Source organism: Corvus cornix, chromosome 2 (assembly GCF_000738735.6).
Source record: "Corvus cornix cornix isolate S_Up_H32 chromosome 2, ASM73873v5, whole genome shotgun sequence".
In the NCBI taxonomy this organism is placed as follows: Eukaryota; Metazoa; Chordata; class Aves; order Passeriformes; family Corvidae; genus Corvus; species Corvus cornix.
Window position 1 is genome coordinate 14,193,027 of NC_046333.1, and position 19,794 is coordinate 14,212,820.

Below are 19,794 nucleotides of genomic sequence, written 5' to 3' on the forward strand. Positions count from 1 at the left end.
AAGCTTTACCAAGTTTGCGTGTTCATAATATTCCTAACTTTGAGTGAAAATTGTTCAATAAAAACCTAAAATAAATTCAGTTTTATTTCATCATTTCTTTATGAAACAGTGCAAGAAGTAGTGGTTTTGAGGGACTGGAGAGAATTTTCTGAGAACATTAAGATCAAGGATTTAACTTTATATATGACATGGAATGTGATAATGTCTATGAAGAAACACCTGTCTTCATGGGGCATTCATGAAATCTTAACCAATGCCTGTTTGTTTTCAGAGGTTGTTTTGCTTTAGAATTGTGATGTGAGCTGGGTAGTTAGGAGTTGTATGTATGTTTCTTAAGATTATTTGTATTTATGATGTCAGAGTCTTTCTGCTTATTTTCTAGAAGTGTGTCTCAAATTTGAATTTAATTTTATGCTTGATTTTTTAGGATTATCCCTCTATTGCTCATCTGGTACAGAAACTTAGTGAGAATAATATTCAGACAATCTTTGCTGTTACTGAAGAGTTTCAGGCAGTCTATAAGGTAAAGAAATTACTCTAAAGTCATTAAAATTGCCTTATTTGAAATTAAAATAATTGTGAAAGTAAGTGATCATGGAAGTAATATTTTGCTACCCACATACATAATTATTAAGCTTTTTTACTTGCTCAAATCAGAACTGACTCTGTGTGTAATTTCCAATGAGAAAGTGCCCCTTCTCCTTACTGCTCTTCATGGGTATGAGGGAGTGGAGAACACGTTTGCAGTTCTAATTTTTGTGAACATTTTTACAGCAAAATTGCTGAGGGGGGTGTGGACAGTGAATCAGGGGACATACTTATGAAAGAACATATTTTGTCTCTTGTGCTCTATTTATATACCCCGTGTTTAAAATTAACTAAACTGCTGGATGTGATTGTGCAATAGGAAATGACTGTGTAAAGGACATGCATATTTTTCCTTCTTTTAATCTGTTTTTTTGGTTTTGGGGTTCTTTTTTAAACTGTATTCAAATTGTTTTTTCTTTTTTGTTGGAAAAAGATGCCTGCCTATTTTTAATGTATTCTAAGTGTGGTTGAAGAGAGATTGTGTGTGGTCAACTTGTACAAGAGAAGGGCTTAGTATTCTGTTGCCAAATGCAGAGTGAAAATGCAAAGGAGAAGAAAAGGCTGCATGTTTGTGCTAGTAGGGCTGTGTATAACCTCAAAAATTGTGATCATTTCTGGCAACACAGCTTTATTTTCTGAAGTACTTGATCTTGACTAGTTAATCCACTAACGCATTATATCACCATTTATATTACAAATTATACTTTGTTTGCTCATAAGATGGTAATTTTCCTTCTGTTTTTGTAAATATTGAAAGGAACTGAAAAATCTGATACCAAAATCAGCAGTGGGAACATTGTCTTCAAATTCCAGCAACGTGATTCAGCTGATCATTGATGCATACAATGTAAGTTCACACTTTATTCGGGATGTATTAATTTTTCTTGGCCCTAAGTTTTTCAAGCAGAGATCCCAAAGTGGATTAGTTAGTATAGTACACTATAAATATACTCCATTGCTGTAAAACCACACTAAACATTCAGACTCTATGGCAATAAGAGGTTAGACGAGTAAAAAGATACACTCTTAAAGCCATTTAAAATGGCATTACAAAGTAGAGTTACCATCCACGTTTTCCATTTCAAAAAATAAAATTCACAACCAAAACCCACACTGTTTCTTTAGTATCTCCACTTTTACCTTCTTTCCAAGTGTTAGCAAAAAAGGCCATTTTGCTGGGTTGACCCCAAAATATTTTCTTCATTGCTGCATTGTGTATAAATGAGCCTCACTTCTCCTTTGGGGTAGATGGGGTAAACAAGTGCCTCCAACATCTGTGGAAAGCTGCCCTGACCCTGTAACAGGTTCAGACATGAGAAGGGGTCACCACGGCATGACTTTGGGCAGCTCTGGGCTGGTGTTTCTCAGCACATTGGAACTTAAATAATTCCAGTGTGCCTGTGGGGTTGGTGCTTAGACTGGACATAGCTGTATAATGTCTGTTCTTCAGCAAAATGCTTCTGCAAGTCAGTTTGAAGTTAGGTAATAACTGTTGTTTCAGTCCCTTTCTTCAGAGGTTATCCTGGAAAATACTAAGCTACCAAAAGGAGTGACAATCAGTTACAAGTCTTTCTGCAAGAATGGAGTGAATGACACACAAGAAGATGGAAGGAAGTGCTCTAACATTTCAATTGGAGATGAGGTAACTCAGAGTATATGTGCTGCTACTCAAATACAAAATGCATTTAAAGTGTCCAACACAGCATTTGTATAGACAAAACTCCTTTTAGTAACATGGTACTCCACGTCTTTTTTTGCAGGTTAGATTTGAGATTAATATAACAGCTAATGAATGTCCAAAGAAAGAACAAAATGAAACAATTAAAATTAAACCACTGGGATTCACTGAAGAAGTGGAAATTAATCTCCAGTTCATCTGTGAGTGTCAGTGTCAAAGTGAAGGAGAACCTAACAGTCCAGCCTGCCATGCAGGAAATGGAACATTTGAATGTGGTGCATGCAGGTAAATAAAAAGATACTTTCTTTATTTTTCTAAAAGAGAAATATGAGCAAGATCTTTGTTTCCTTAATTAGGGTTTACTTGGGTTTACTTGTTTTTTAGTGAAAGGACAGTAATTGCTGTTACAGGCCTGTTTCTTTCAGGATATTTTGAAATACTGCCATATCTCTGCAAATAATCCCTATGCTTAAATATTGATCATTTGATCAGCATTATTGTATGAGTCAGAATTCAAATTTGGCCTTGAGTCAGCACTTTAAAGGATATAGGTCAGTTTTTGATGTTCCTTTTCAAATAAGGATACCAGATTTTCCCATCTATGTGTAGAAAGACTTCTCATACTTGGTGTCACTGTCACTGGTGTCCACTTGGTTTCCTGTGGGCAAGAACTGGCCTGTGGGTAAGCACAGCCTTCTGTTTTTGTAAATGCAGCAGTTTCCCAGTGATCTATTGTCTCTGATGGACACCACATAACATTTTGTCAATCACTGATGGGAACAAGAGCAACCTCCATTTGCTCATCAATATCTTACCCTTCATAATGAGAAGTGCTGGTCCCTGAAGATCTCAGCTCAGCAGCTCTGAAGATCATCTACTCTAATTCATAGGAAATCTTTTCATTGAAGTATGACAACAGCTACAGTGAACAGTTACTGTCACTTGAGAAATAATTATTGTTCTGTCACATGAGAGAGGGATTAATGATTATATGACAGTTTAGTTAGAGGGAGTGACACATAGTTTCTCACCTGGAATATCAGGTAAAATAATCAGAATAAGAGTAGCTTAGTCCAGTTCGTTTCAGTGCCTTCAAGAATTGGTACATAGGTGTCAGCTGGAAACCTCATTTGAAGTTTAAGTTGTAACATCCCTTGAGAGTGTAGCCACTTTTACTCCTGTTCTTTGTGCTATTCTTGTGGCCTTTTTTTGTGTGACTTTCAATTAAGATTACATTTTCAGTCATGTTTTTACCTTGCAGATGTAATGAAGGACGTATTGGAAGACTATGTGAATGTAGCACAGATGAAGTAAATAGTGAGGACATGGATGCTTACTGCAGGAGAGAGAACAGTACAGAAATCTGCAGTAACAATGGAGAATGCATTTGTGGACAATGTGTGTGCAAGAAAAGGGAAAACACCAATGAGGTGTATTCTGGCAAATACTGTGAATGTGACAACTTCAACTGTGATCGATCAAATGGTTTAATCTGTGGAGGTGAGAGATGCTTCAGCTTTCTGCAGGCAAAGCTGGTCAGCAGTTTATAGGTCTATCTTCTCTACCCAGTGGAGTAGGGATACTTAGCTAAAAGATCATAGCCACTTGACACCAGAGATGAGAGTATCCACAGGTTTAGTGATTGCAAACACTTGTCTATTAATTAAACAGCCCTCTGAACATGTAGTCTGTTAATGCACATTTCACCTTCCTTGAATCACAGGTCCAAGAACGGTGTGAAGTGAACTTGACTTCTGCTGTTTATTGCAGAGTTACCCTCAGGTATTACAGTTAAGAAGGCTGAGACAGCTGTCCTGAGATTGTAATGTTATACTGGCTCAGTGTAACCACTGTGTCAATAGAAAGAATGCCCTCAGCTTGCTTTTAATAGTGAGTGCTTGACTTTGGTGCTTGACAGGATACCAGTGAACTGCTTGACACTGTTCTGAAAGGTAAGTGAAGACTAGAATGTGCAAAATCCAGAAAAACCCCTTAAGCTCTTGAAGCAAGACTTTGATGATAGTTAATTCCTGAAATCAAAAGCAATTTAAATAACCATTCAGCAGCTAATGTCTAAATTATTTTGCTGTTTTGCATGTGGAAGTATCCAGTAGGAGCATAACTACTAGCTCAGTGTTGTCTGTGATACAAAAATAAAACAGAGAAGCTGCTAAGATCTAACTGAGTGATGAGAATACCTCATTTGTCTGATTTGCTCAGAATCCACTATTGCCCACCAGTTCCACAAGGGATGGGAGCAAAGGTTCTGGTGCTCCAGAATACACAGGAAATAAACAAATAAAATACATAGGTGACAGGAAAGTGTTGACTGAAACACTTTATCCTCAGTGGAGAAGGAGGGGTGTAGCCAAAGATCTTTCTTTGTTATCCAGACCAAGATAAAGGCATCTTGTTTCCTGTATTGGGAGTGTAAGGAGCATGAAGTTGGGTTGGGTGTGTGAGGTCAGAAGTACAGCAGCTGAACACTGGTGTCTTCTGGAGGCAAAGCTGTTTCATTTTTCTGTGTTTTGAATACTCAGTCAGTGCATTCCTCATCTTTTTAAGTCTTGCTTTATACGTTTGTACAGTGATAGATAACAAAGACAGGAGCAGTCAATTTATCTGTATGTGTGCAAAATTGTGAATTGAAGCAGTGCTGTAATGTTCTCTACCCAGGGGATATGGTCATCACATTATACTGTTCTTGATCTGATTTCCCAAGTCTTGTTATTTTGTTTATGAAAGGAAATCCAAATGTAGGAGAATGGGAAAAGGGGAGAAATGCCTGCAAGTAGGTTTTCAAGGAGCTGAAATTTATTTTGTACCTGTTAATTCATTAGAGTCTTCATTATCTCTCCACCATGGTTTCTTTTTCATTTATCTACCCTGAGGTGGTAAAATTTATTTCTCACTGTCACAGATTTTATGTTTTGTACTAGACCTGATTTCATTGCAATACCTTTTGGCTGCACAGGAAACGGGATCTGCAAGTGCAGAGTGTGCGAGTGTTTCCCCAACTTCACTGGCAGCGCCTGCGATTGTTCCTTGGATACTACACCATGTATGGCATCTAATGGGCAGATTTGCAATGGAAGAGGAACCTGTGAATGTGGCACCTGTAACTGTACAGATCCCAAATTCCAAGGCCCCACATGTGAAATGTGTCAGACTTGCCTTGGTGTCTGTGCAGAGCACAAGTACGTACCTAAAAAACCAAGTCCCAGCATCTGTGCATTGGAGTTAGTGATGTTTATATGTGAGGATTTTCAAAACAAAGCTTTCGATAGTTAAAACTTCAGCTAAGCTTTTTGATTAAAACTTTTATTCTGAAATACTATTAAAAAAGACTAACCTGACTGTCAAAAACTAAACCTAGTCCTGTGTGAGCCAGCGAAATTTGCATCCCTCCCTTTGGAAATCCAGGTTTTTAGAAACCTAGCATTTTCTGTATGAAAACTTTGAAATAAGTTTAGGATTAGTGGCTGAGCTGATTCCTGTGCAACTGACTTAGTGCTGAGAAAAAACCTTGGTCTTTCTAGTATAAAAGTCCTGTTCAATCTACTTTTTTCAATTAATTATTCAGTGATAGCCCACTGTAAAGCTTGTCACTCAGTTTGTTCTTTTTAACCTGTCTCAGACACTGTTCCACTGTAAATACCCTGTTCTTACAGTGCCTTTTCTGATAGTATTCATTTTCCATGTAGAGGTGTTGAAAAAGTTTGGGGTTTTTTCTGTCCTTGAAGCTTGTAGGTCATTCAGGGAAAGAGGAATTTGTGAAAAGGGCTTTTGTTAAGGTACATAAATGTTCTGACTGATATAAAGCTGTTTCTTGATTTATTTTTTCCTAACCTTTATGGCAAAAGGGTTGGTTTTTCTTGGGCTTTTTTCCTTACATTTTCTCCTTAACATTTCTTTAGATTAAATGCAAGAAATCCTCCATGAACACATTCAAAAGCGCTGCTTCTGTTTTGTCCTTCCCCAGGGACTGCGTTCAGTGCAGAGCTTTCGATAAGGGAGAGAAGAAGGAAACGTGTTCCCAGGAATGTATGCATTTCAACATGACGCGGGTGGAGAGCCGGGACAAGCTGCCGCAGCCCGGCCAGTCCGATCCCCTGTCCCACTGCAAAGAGAAGGATGTTGATGACTGCTGGTTCTACTTCACTTACTCTGTCAACTCAAATGGTGAAGCCAATGTCCACGTGGTGGAGACCCCAGGTAGGAACATGATGTTGCCTGTTCCTCCTTTGTTGTTAATTTGTGCAGTTGTTGGGTGCTACAAAGTACCTCTGGTTGATTGGGGTGAGTTGAATGCATTCAGAAACAGGTACCTGTTCCCTGAGTGATAGTTGTGCATGTCTGAGTGGCTTTAGAAAAATGTAAGTCTGCTAGATCTAGATTTTTCAAACCCTTGGGCTGACAGAAACAGATTCTGTTTTTTAAAAGCAGAAAGTCAATCAGTCATGTATATTTGTTGAAACATTTCCTGTTTGCACTTGATGTACCTTCAGGCTTATTTTATCTCTCCTGTAGCAAGTCCTATTTAGATAAAGGTTGATAATTTTTTTTTTTTTACTAGGCTTGTGCTACAGGTTATAAACAATGGTGTCTGTGGGGTTTTGATGCTTTTTTCTTTCCCTTTTCTGAATAATTTGGGATCAGTCCACATAAAATTGTGTACCATGTTGCAAACTGCTTGAATTATTTTATGCTGGCAACCTTTGCTTTTACTTAACTGAGGTACCTTCAATAATAGATCCCAAAAGCATTTTGCTTAGTTAATCCTTAATAGATCAATCTTCTAATAGAAAAAAAAGTGAGAACAATTCTATAGCTCCATCAGTAATTTACCATTTATTTACCAAGAGTATTGTTAGTTTGAATCACTGGACGTTGCATCTAACAGTACAAAATTTATGGTTTTGTACATTAGCAGTTTGTGGTCTCCTGATTTTTATAAGCCTGATAGAAAATACACACCTTAGAGATTTAGTGCTGTATTATATGCTTGAGGAATTTTCAAGAGTTGATAATTTTGATGATCATCACTTAACACAGGCCAGTGGCCAGGGGCTTTTAGAAATAAATACTGCTTCAATTCAGAATGTTTTAAATTCTTTACAAATGTAGTCCATAGTATAGGGGAGAAACTTGAGCACTGTCTCCTAGGACAAGCCATACATGCCCTACGCTTTTGAGGCCTGATCTTTTCTTCATGTATAAACTTCTGTTGCCTTAGCTCAGAGGTGAATCGAGCCCATCATGTACGAGGAGGCACCTTAATTTTGTGCCATACAAGTGCTGAAGGAACAAGCTCTGGCCAGTAGAGCTGTATTCTGTGGAGCAGACACGTGTTCCTTAGCTCCCAAGGAATTCCTTGTCGTGTCCCTTCCCACTTCCCTCACTCTTGCAGAGGCAGCTATGAAGATAAGGAGTCTGCGATGTGGGGGAAGCTGTGCTCTATTGACAGTTGTTCTATTGCACAGGAGTTGCATTAATTTGCTTCTGACTCCTTAAGTCTGTGCACTGAGCTCCGCAAAAGCCTTTCTTCAGTTTGTGATTATTGGGAATTTTATATTAATAGTGAAGTTGGCTTTTAATTTGAAGGATTATTATTTCTGTATCAGCCACTTTAAATCACTTTGCATCTCATCACAGTCTACAGCTTCCTCATGAGGGGAAGAGGAAGGGCAGGCACTGATCTCTTCTCTCTGATGACAAGTGACAGGACACAAGGGAATGGCCTGAAGTTGTGTCAGGGGAGGTTTAGATTGGGTATTAGGGAAAGATTCTTCACCCAGAGGGTGGTTGGGCACTGGAACAGGCTCCCCAGGGCAGCGGTTGCAGTACCAAGCCTGACAGAGTTCAGGAAGCATTTGGACAATGCTCTCAGGCACAGGGTGTGACTCTTGGGGCTGTCCCATGCAGGGACAGGAGTTGGACTTGATGATCCTTGTGGGTCATTTTCAACTAAGAGTATTCTGTGTTGCTGTATGTGGGGCCTGTTCTGCTGGTCAGCATTTGTGCTCCAGATGCCACTGCCTTTGACTTGGAGCTCTTAAATGTTTAAAATACAATTGCCAGTTATTTTACTCTTAATATGTAGATAAATAGCTTAAAGGGTTAGCAGTGTATCGACTTTATCATCAGAACAGAAGTTGTTCTGTTGCTAAGATCAAACACAAATTAGAAGGATAAAAATAAGCTGGAATGTTACAGGATGTACATACTCCAAAAATTTTCTTATTTGAAAGAAAAGTAGTATTGGCATATCTGATATTCAAAATACTGGCTTCAGTACAAAATCAAATGTTAAAAGCTTCTGGATATGCATTACCTTTACTAGTTTGTAAAATTCTGTTTCCCTTGTTTTGTTCCCTAGAGTGCCCCAGTGGTCCTGACATCATTCCCATTGTAGCTGGTGTGGTTGCTGGAATTGTTCTTATTGGACTTGCATTGCTATTGATTTGGAAACTACTAATGATCATTCACGACAGAAGAGAATTTGCTAAATTTGAAAAGGAGAAGATGAATGCCAAGTGGGATACGGTGAGTCAAGCTTTCCTATGTATAAAAGCTGCAGTAGCGGAGGGAAAACAGAAGATTTTTGTTCATGTGCTTCTAAGTGTTTCAGATTGTAACCAGTCCTCCTAGAGAAGTACTTCTCAAGGCAGAAAAGAGAGTAGTAACTCGGATTTAAATAACATGTCAGAGAGAAGATGTAATGGTGTCAGAACAGCTCAGCTTTGCAGTTCTATCACGCTTTACAACATATGATTAAAACATTTATTACAAAGATGAGTCATTTCTGTAGAAGGCAAAGAAGAAAACTTTGTGCTCATTGAGGAGATCTTACAAATACTCACACAGGGTTACTTGGGAGACTTCCATAAAGTCACAAAATCATGGCTGGTGCTGGTTTGTTGAAATCTTCCCAGCTCTTTGCCAACAGAAAAATGTGCAAGAAAAACAAGCCTATGGTCTATAGGCTTTCGTAGGCTACGGAGTCACTGCCTCTGGGCAGTGTCAGGAGTCTGCTAATGAAGAACCCCTTCACTACACTTCTGTAGAAGTCAATGCCCCCATCTGCTTGATAAGAATATTTTTTTTTAATTGTCCTAGGAAGCCTTTTGGTTTTATTTAAGAAAATTAATTAATCTTGTACTGGGGAAAAATTTACTAACACTTTTCTTTATATATAGCATGATTTCTTCTCAGTGATAGTTGAATGTTGCTTTTCTTTTCCTGTTGAATTATTCGACATTGACCATTTCTTTCACTTCAGCAAGAAAATCCAATATACAAGAGCCCTATTAACAATTTCAAGAATCCAAACTATGGACGTAAAGCTGGTCTCTAAGTCTCAGTTTGTATCTCCTTTCATTTTCTTTCCTTTTTTTCCCCTTTGCATGTTACTTCAAACTCACTGTGTGTCAGTCAGTTAATCACAGTTTGAGTCTTGCTCAGTGTATCTACTGCTGCTTTGATTGTGGGGTTTCAAGAATGCAGCTTGAAAATTTTTAACTGCTTTTGACAGCAAGATTGCTTACTTACTAATACTGCCAGTACTGGCTTAAACTATTCAACAAGTGATTTTTAAAATTTTTTTGTAAATGTGCGGATACATAATAGAACAGCTCTTAGGACTGAAGAATATCTTTGGATTGCAGAGAGAGACATGGGAGGCTTTGTCTTCTATTTCCTCAAATCAGCAGTCAGTTTGCTTAAAATCAATATATTTGCTAAGCTAGATTAGATACTCCTAAAATATCCCAGCCTATAAATATCACTGTTTTTATTAGAATAGCTCTGTGAACATGCAGAGTAGCATTACTTTTTTTTTTGTAAACTGCTTCTAGTATAGAACTTGCCTGTAATTAAAGAATGAAAAGCATATACTCTACTAATTTTATAATTAAATATGCATCTTACTTTTTTCATCCTTATTTCTATTGAAACTGGCAGTAGCAAAAAAGAAGTGCAGAGATCAGAGTAGAGGGAGGGGAATGAAGAAGTTGGGAAGGCAGCACATCCATTAAACATCCATGGAATTTTTTTCAGAAGCCAGTGGAAGGGAAGGATCTATATCTCTAATTTTACACTGTCTGCTGTCTCCCTTTTTCAGTGTTGCACTCAAAAAGGGGAGAAAGCAGAAACTGAGAGTACTTAAGCTCTTATGTGCTCTCACGGTGACAACAGTTCCAAATATTTTGTGTAGCATTCTGAGCCTTTCCTGATGAAATATACTTTCCTTTTCTCTTTGCAATCATTTCACTTTCCAGTGTGTCTAAAATGGAATGTAAGAAAATGTTCTTTTTGCCTGCTACATCGACCACATTCACCTCCTTTTCATTTTTCTTCCCAGAGTCAATTATTCTGGGGAGGTAATTGAGCTTTTGGTCCTTTCTAACATTTCACATACTCCATCTGGTTAAATTTCTTGTTACCTCTTCTTCTCCTATTCACTTAATTGTGTACTTTCTGTTGCATGCAGGACAAGCACCTAACAAGCCATACGGTGTGTAACTTCCATTCTGTGCTCTTGTTCCCTACCCTGTGACTCTTCAGGTTGTAATGTCCTTGGTGCTGCCATTTCTCCTCAAAATGTAGTTCCTGCAGAACACTTTCCTCTGGTGTAAATGAAGGGATTGACTTCTGCCTTTTTGGTTCACTCAGATGTGAAGGTTAAAAGTGTGAAAGGGTGTGTTTTGGGTTTTTTTTAAACATGACTTTATAATTTTTGGTATTCATAGAAATATTAGAACTCTGGGGAGAGAGGGAGGTGGGTTTATCCTTATATACAACTGGAAAAGAGGAGGTCAGCATTGTCAGAATAGATGAGCCCTGAGACATAAAACAAGGTCTTCCTTTTCCCTATAGATCAGATTTTCTGGTGGTTTTAGATTATTACTGTAGCCTCTCATTTAGATGAAGACTTGTCTTGTAATGTCAAGGCACCTGAAATCCCATTATAAGAAAATTACGCCCTAGTGGAGTCCCTCCAAGTGTGTGCATACACAGTTAAATTAACTCTGTGCAGTTTGTGTGACCCTTCCCCTGTCCCACAGCTATCGTCCACACGTGGGCTGGGGCTCTGTGGTGAGGGAACTGCAGCACCATGGAGTTTGTCATGGAGCAGGTTCCCAAATAGTTCCCTGGTGCTGGCCCACGATGGTGCAGATGATGCCACGGCATCATGGTGGTCAGTGCTCAAAGCAGCTGGGTCAAACCCAGTTCTGTTTGCCCGTGTTCTACCCCAATCCAGCCATAAAAGCTTTGGTGCAATCATGCTTGTAACAAGTCTAAGGATGAATTTCTTATGGACTGAAAAGCTGCATCACTAATTTAGAACACAAAGCTGCTGTTTGTAGTGAATGCCATTACCACTCCTGCATGGGGATAGCTTCTGCATTGCTAAGCATCTTCAAACAGACTCCAAATTCAGTCATCTTGAATTCCACAGGTGATAAACACATTTATATTAGACACTAAAGCTGTAGAAATTTGGTTAGCCCTATTAGCAGCTGCTCATTAAAATGGAAAAAACCCACAAACAGTACAAAGCACTCAAAATCGCAGGGACTTGTTTTTCTCCTGACTTGGATTTTATGCCTGTAACTTACCTTGCTGCTGAGTGATGAACGTGCTCTGGGAGCAGAGGTGCCATGTTTTCAGTCCCTTTCATATAAATGACTGTGTTCAGTGAATGCTGGTTTGTGGCTCTGAGGATGGATGGAAATGGGATTAGTGGTGCTTTCTGGCGGCCGCCCAGGCTGGACCGTGGCCTCGCTTTGTCCATCCCTGGAGCGGCCGCCACGGGCCCAGGATGGACAGGGCCCCGTGTTCCTGAGAAATAGCGCTGGACATCAGCGGGGGCTGGAAATAGTCACAACCAGCTCTTGAACAATGTACGTGCATGAGTTTTAATTCTGTTCCTTACAGTGGGTCTTAAACCCGCTATGGAAGTATCTTAACTGAGTGTTGAAACAGTGAGTCCCTGGAGCAAAAGGAATAAGGAGGTTAATTGAACATCCTGTGTAATAGTTTCATCTTTATGCAATACTGGACTAAACTGTTGTCCTCTGAACAGCCCACTCTAGTTCAAAGTGAATATTATTGCAAGAACACAGCTCTTTATTCTCAACTGAAGGTACTTTTAAAAAGTACCGCCATCTTTATTTTACTCAGTATTTCACTCAGTCTTGTATGTAGTTATTGTTTGTTAATTTTAATTTTGGTGTACATGTGCATGGAGTTTTCAGTTGTAGGGGCATGTGGCAAATGTGTTTTCCCTAATTCTGCATGCTTAAACCAGGGTATTCTCTGCAGTGGCATAAAGAAAAAGGGGTATTAAAAACCATAGTATTTGTCTAAGACAGCAAGTTTGGAATCCCATGTTTTAGTGGCCAAATAAAAAACTGGAATTCTTCTTATGTCTGAAAAGGTATATACCCCCTGCCAGCTGTGAGGGGCCCTGAGCGAGGTGAGCACCATGTTTGATTAGTGGATATTTATTTTAATGAAGAGCTGTCTGCAGGAGACCCCGCCGAGCCAGGGCCAAGACAGCGTGGTGGGGTATGGCTGGAACAGGCAGGGCTGTTACCAGAAGAGAGAAGGGAAGGAACTGCAGATCCATCAGGTGCCTGTGTAGTAATTATAGGCAGCAGAGCCTCAGGAGCCATTTAGCTGATCAAATGTCTAGTTGGGTTAAGCTGAATAGGTGTGAATATTGACTAAATCTCCATTATTTGCAGTGGGAACTGAGACACTCACCTGACATGGGGAGACAGTTAGGCAAGTGCTTTATCCAGTGACCTAAATCCCCCTGTCTGCTTCTGAAAAGTGCAAGTACAAGGGAAGGCAGGACAGGGTTTCAATATCCTTGTAGGGCTTATGCTAAACCAAGAATATGAAAATTTGAATTCTGACTTCTTCAAAAAGCAGTGTAGTAAAAATTTGCAATCTTATTATGCAAATTGTATTTTAAGCCTGATTTCAGGTCCAAATCAGTTGTATGAGTAGCACCTAGCAAATTTCCAAGTTTTAGTCCTAACCTTTGGACCCATTTCTAGACTATCTGGTAGAAGTTACCTCTCTTCTACAAACTAGAAGATGTAAGTGTATACCCCCTGCACGTACTGGGGGGAGTCTGTTGTGTAAAATGGTGGAGGCTAACAGCACAGTGTAACAACTATTGCGTAATGCCTTGCCATGGGAGGGCTGGGCAATAACTTCTGCTCTGTCTATGATGCAGCCTCTGAAGCTTACAGACTTCCTCTGCATCATAAACTTTATTGGTTTATATTTACATTTTTAAGAATTCTCCATTAAAACTTTTCAAGGAAATAACATACATTCCCAAGAACTTTGAGGCATTAAGAGATACTTCAGTACCAGATTAAATCACTCATCCCTGGATGTTTTTCCCGTTTCATTTGCATATTACTATTGCAAACCCTTTGCTAAAAATACTGGGGAAGGTCATAATTTGTCTTGGTTAATTCATCTGTCTGAGAACTAGCCACATCACACAATTTCCATGATTTAAAATTTAAAAACTTCCAGCCAAATGTTACTCCTCATCCCTTCCCAGACCAGTAGGTGATACACTTTTAATCAAGACAGCATTTGCCTGGGAACTGATAGAAGGGGGAAGGGTCTTTTGTTGTTACTCCGTATTTGTGAAGTACAGCCAGCACTGAACACCCAGCTCCTCCTTCAACTCTGTCCAGGTGACAGTGACTTCGATCTTGAGAAGACTGAACAGAGAACTTTGACTTCCATTGTCTGGCAATCCAAGTTCTGACTGGACAGGTCTCTTGGATCAAGGCAAGACTGGATGCGCCATCTTGCTCTTTGCATGTTAGAGAAGCTGGCTTTGAGGAGAAATACCCTTTTCCTGTGAAAGGAACCACAACAGCAGCTACATGGTCTCCCTCAGCAGCAGCCACTGTTGTTGGGGTAGACCAGTTACTCGTCCTATAGTGGGCTTTGCAAACAGAAGTCAACAAACTTCTCAGGGACCATGATACAAAAATTTCACACCAAGTGAGGTTCTTGCTTGCCTTGTCACTTTTGGCACGTTCTGTGGTATTCCTAGCTGATTTTCCAGGTTTATGACCCTGAAAAATAGACACCTGATGTTTGTGCATCCTTTATTGAGTGTAGGAAAAACAGATTTAACCTGAAATATTGTAAATAGAGTTGAATATTAATAGAGTTGAATTAATACATTGATACAGACCATCTCAGACTGGGGGGAGCTTTGAAGGGACAGAGATTGCCTTACTGCTGCTGAAGGCAGGGGGTTCAGCCCTGACCAGAAAAGCACTCAGGCTGACATCTGCACTGAGCTGGATTTTCTCAGGAATCAGTTGTGTATGCACAGAAGAGCTTCGTGCTGGCAGGCAACATTCATTTACATTGAGGTTCAGGCTGTGATAAGAGCTCAGAGCTGCAGCTCCAGGCCATTCCAGCAGTGGTCTTTTCTCCTGTGAAGATTTATCTGTTAATTTTGAGTTCAGGCTGTTCATCTGAGGTGTGCAAGGATGTCATAAATGGAGTAAGATTTACTGAGATAGAAGGAAACCTGGGAAAAAAGGAAGCTTAAAATAAGTTTAATTTAGGGGTTTTTAAATCTCAGCAAGTGAAATGTAAGCAATTGTTCTGTAGGCTTGTCTCATATCAGTAGAAACAATATTTTTATTACAGCATCTGCACCAGTACAGAAGGTTCTTTGTTTTATCTGTACATTTTGCCCTTATGGGGGGTGGGGAGGCCTGCAGGAATAAAATGAGAATGATGAATCCTGAATGTTCACTATAAATCTTGACTGTGTATTAGCAAAATACTAGAAGTCTTTCCATTTTGTTTTTAGAATTAAATTACAATGTAAGATAAGCTATTTAAATGTCTGTTATAGCCAGATTTGGTCTGTGGTCAGTCCTGGTGTCAAACAATGTTGTTTACAATTCTATTGTTTATAAAATGCCCTGGGCTGCAGAGCCCTGGGTGATGGCTCAGCCACGATGAGCCTGTGAGGTTCAACTGCCTCCAAGGAATTCTGTGGTGCAAATGGAACAGGATCCTGCTAACCCTTTGCTTTATTTATTAGCTGTGCATGCCTTTGTTCAAGTTGCTAGAAGGAAAACTAGTTTGACTTAAGTTGTTTGTGTGTACAAACAAAGCATTAATGGGTAATTTCTTATGCTAATTTTTATGCTTTTTGCAAACACATTTCTTATTTCGTATCTTTAAATGTTAATGTAATGTTTCTTTCTTTTTCTAGGGTGAAAATCCTATTTACAAGAGTGCAGTGACGACTGTGGTCAATCCTAAATATGAGGGAAAATGAACACTGCTTGTATAACTTCACAACACTGTATGCAGCATAGCAATTTTTGTAGTCACAATAAGATAGATTTAGGGCAAACTGCAGTGATTTTACTAATTCATTACATATAGGTTTGTTTTCCTGTGTGAAAATGTACCATATGTAATTTTTTTGTTTTAATTTTTTGTTTGTTTTTGGTTTTTTGTTTTGTTGGGGGTTTTTTTTTTTTTTTTCCAAATGAGAGTAATTGGTGCCAGAGGTTGGACGACAAAAAAACAAAACTTGAGACTGTGTAGCCTAGTCAGGCCAGGTCACATGGTGCCTTTCTGACCTTTCCCATTCCCGTGCTGTGAATCCAGGTCTTCTGCAGGGCGTGATGCTGCATGGCGTGACTGGGAGGGAAGGGGTTAAAGCAATCAGCATGAGGGCTCTGCCTAGCCATTTAGTATTAAACTTCTTAGCTTTACAGGGAAATCAGGGCTTGAGTTTGCAGATATAATTAAACTCATGTAGCATGGAGGTGGAGGTTAATTGGTCTTTGACTTGCTAGATGTATGATTAAGTATTTGGTAAGTTGAGTAAGCTGGAAGGGAGCAGTGTTGAAGACTGAAAAGTGTGTGCATACTTATCTTTGATTTTCAAATTGCATATTGCCAGGTTATGGTTAAAATGAAAGGGTTTGAGAAGAATGTTTGGAAGGAAAAAATAGCTTTAAAACATGTGCCATTACTGAAGAAGTTGCTGACTGGTAACTTGCTTAGATTTTCTTTGTAAATTCAAGCCCTGGGTGGCAGTATCATGAAGTACCTTACCAAGACATCCTCAGATCACCTAAGGGCCTTACGTGATGCTGTGTCTTTATTGTGTAATGTTTCTTTGGTTTAAAGCCTGGTGCTTTGTCACCTTCTAATCTTTTTAACGTATTTGGTTGCGATTCTTTTTGTAATGTTTTTGTATCAACACAAGCTTTTTTTTTCCTTTTTTTTTTTTTGAGCAGTCTTAGCTGTAAATTTGCCTTGACCCTGTAGCTAAGATTGCATAGTTTGTCATGTGATGAGTCTCACATCATTCTTGACATGTGCCATGTATATTTGCCTCTGACCATTCAAACTGCATCATAGTCATATTCTTGTTTTAAGTGCCTTTTTATTTTAACAGATGTTCACTTTTTACAGTGCTATTACTGAAGTTATTTATTAAATAAAAGTACCTTAAAATACTTGATCTCATCTCTTTATCTTGTAGAAGTTGATACTATGCAGAAAACCTGAGAATTGCATCTCTGCAAGGTAATAATTGTTGTTGTAAAAACACCAAATGTGCCGTGAAAGTAGTTAAGTTGATCTTGGGTAACAAACATGAGCTGTTGTAAACCTGTTCGTGTTTCCCAGTGCTGTGTCCTGTGTGTGCTCTGTGTGTGCACAGATGTTCTCTGTGTGTGCACTGCCTGCAGAGCCTTGCTGTGAATGCACACTCCAGCTCACCTTGTGATGGACCTGGGGACACAGAGCTGCTGCAGTCTGGCTGCTTGTGGGCTCCTGGCTGTGGCAACAGGAGCATTTTCTGGTGGTTGGTGCCAATGAGAGCAAACTCACAGATGAGAAAAAGCTGTGCAATAATTTAGGCTGCAGTGCTTCATGACAGAGTCCCACCTCAGGGAACCAAACAGCCTGAGAACCATCCAACCTGGCCATGAGATTAGATACAAGTGGCAGCTCCACCTGGATCTGCAGCTCACGTTGTCTGTTCCTCTTGATACTGACTTTACAGAAATGTCTCCACAATGGATGAGATTTTATTTGGGACATTTGAGAACTTGCCTCCCTTCCTAATGCTTTGGTCACTTCCCCAACAATACTGAGGATTTTCCCCATAAGAAAAGATACAGAAATTTCTTCTAAACATGTTCTGTATTACTTGTCCATGGAAACTGAGACAAAGCAGTTTGAGTTGAAAGGATAGTTTCTGACCTTCATGGTTGTTGATTTGTCAACATTCTAGGAAGATTAATCCCAAATTTCTGGTTTGGACTGTGTCAAAGTCCCCTTCAGAGTTCTGTCTTTCTACCTCTTCATCTTTCCCAGACTGCAGAGCTATTCTGAACTATGCAGAATTAATGTCACACAGAAAACTGACCTTTAGGAACACTGACCCCTATACAGCACTACCAGTGCTCCCAAATTAGGCATATATTTAATTTACATGTACATTAGCCTGGTTGTGTTCACTCATATGTTACATGTTCTGCAGTTTCTTTAACAAGTCTGGTTTCAAAATGCTTTTGTGGATTGGTAGGCTGCTTTTTCGCGGAGATGCTTAAGGCTTTGAATTTAAGTGGCCCATTAAGAGAGCTTTTTTAAACCCTTGTTTGAACTGGGTTTCCAGTAGCTGCTTCCAGGCAGATGGAAGCTGCTTAATATCTCCAAGTGAACAGTTGCTTAAATGAGAGAGAACAGCTGCCATCCTACAGGATCAGATTCAAGATAAGAGCGTGGGATTTGCTTTAAAGCAGGATTGGATGATCCATCTAAGAGAGAAGGTGTAGTTCAAATACGATAAAATTTAGGTGCTGGGAACCAGGAGTAGTTGTTGAATCCTTCTTGGTTTGTAAATACTGTCCTCAGGTCCTTACCTGAATTCTGCCAGTTGGCAAAGCAGTGAACTCTTACAGTCAGTAGCAGTGCATTGACTCAGGAGACTGTGATCCTACACAAGACAAATATAAGATCCCAACAATTTATCTGTTTTAAAATAATTATAGTTAATACACCTGTAGTCTCACTGTCCTTAATCCATTCATTCCCCCAGTTCCTGTCTAGTAACTAAAGAGCTAAACTAGAGTTGGTTTATGGCAGTTGTACTAATCAGGGTTTCTTATCCTGGATTGAAACTAATGACAAAATACAAGTCAGCTAAAGAAAATAATTCCCTATAATCATGTAGTTTATTAAGTAACATCCATGAACTAATTTCGCCATAGTATGTTGAGCCTCCTGCCTTAAAGTACCTCTAGGCTGCTTGGAAAGTAGTCTTAGCACAGTCTTGAGCACCTACACATGAGGAAATCTGGACTGATAAATATATGATGCCCTTGGGATGCTGATGGGTTTTTTTCCTTTTCTGCAAAATCTACAATATGTTTTCCATAACAAATAAAAATTCATTCTCAGAGGAGCATAGAATGCGAGTAGAAAAAAAAGGAGAAGCTTTTAGTTAAGTAAAATACTGATGAAGTAGAAATGGTTGAATATGTTCTATCTGAACAATTCTACTATTCAGAGGGTGTTTTGCAAGCACTTCTGGTTTTCTTTTTGAAAAATTAGTTGCTTCCAAAGCATTTATCTAGCAGAAAGAAAATATTTATTAGCAGCTATGAATACAACTCCTAGAGCACAGATTGCTGCAATGTAATTCCAGTGAATGTTCATTAATGATAATAAATACATTAACCTCATCTCAATAAAATGGATAAATTGCAGATAGAAAAAAAAAAAAGCACTCTAGGACATAATTTTCAAGTACTTGAGAATGTTTTTAATGAGGGTGCTGACATAGCATAATATCAGAATAGTTATAATAAAATCAGAATAATACCAGAAACTCTAAAAATATAACAGTTGTTAGGATATTATTGCAAGACTGATAAAAGTCAAACCATCTACTACAGTAATGCCTAATTGCAAAATGGGAAAACAAAAATTAATTCAAGGAGGTATCTATGAGTGGAACCACCAAATTTTTCTTGTGCACCAGAGAACCTGTTCAAGGAAGACTTTAGAAGGATCACACAAACAGAAGGATGGACTAAACAGGCAGTAAAAGCAGCTGATCAAAGTAAGATGTCCTTGAAAAAGGTGAAAATAAAAAATAGAAATTTAAACATTTAGAAGTATGCTAAAGAGGATTTAGTGCCTCATGAAAGGCACAAGAAATAATAAATACACTGAATCAAGAAGTCTGACACTGAGATTAAGAAGGCCAGTTGGAATAAAGAAATGGCAAAATACATAAACTCATTCTTTGATTATATATTTATTATGGAAGAGTTTCATGAGATAGCCAACCTAACATTCCCCAGCAGAGGGCAAATACTAGAGAAATTATTCAAAATGGATTGTCAACAAAATCATCTAGAGAGGAATCAACAGAAGGAATAGCAGCACACTGCCAAAAGCCAATGCTGATCATTTGAGAAGGC

General features: G+C 39.0%; 1 protein-coding gene across 3 annotated transcripts in view; it reads left to right on the forward strand.

Moving 5' to 3' along the window:
- Nucleotides 1–16,820, forward strand: part of ITGB1 (integrin subunit beta 1) — a 43,458-nt gene extending 26,638 nt beyond the window's left edge. For all 3 annotated transcript variants that reach the window (XM_039548892.1, XM_019283202.3, XM_019283204.3), the window contains exons 8-16: nucleotides 428–523; nucleotides 1,346–1,435; nucleotides 2,090–2,230; nucleotides 2,349–2,551; nucleotides 3,528–3,766; nucleotides 5,241–5,463; nucleotides 6,249–6,481; nucleotides 8,646–8,812; nucleotides 15,552–16,820. In XM_039548892.1, the coding sequence (XP_039404826.1) occupies nucleotides 428–523; nucleotides 1,346–1,435; nucleotides 2,090–2,230; nucleotides 2,349–2,551; nucleotides 3,528–3,766; nucleotides 5,241–5,463; nucleotides 6,249–6,481; nucleotides 8,646–8,812; nucleotides 15,552–15,617 (1,458 nt within the window). In that variant the 3' untranslated portion in view covers nucleotides 15,618–16,820. The remainder of the gene's footprint in view (nucleotides 1–427; nucleotides 524–1,345; nucleotides 1,436–2,089; nucleotides 2,231–2,348; nucleotides 2,552–3,527; nucleotides 3,767–5,240; nucleotides 5,464–6,248; nucleotides 6,482–8,645; nucleotides 8,813–15,551) is intronic.
- The last annotated feature ends 2,974 nt before the right edge of the window (nucleotides 16,821–19,794 follow it).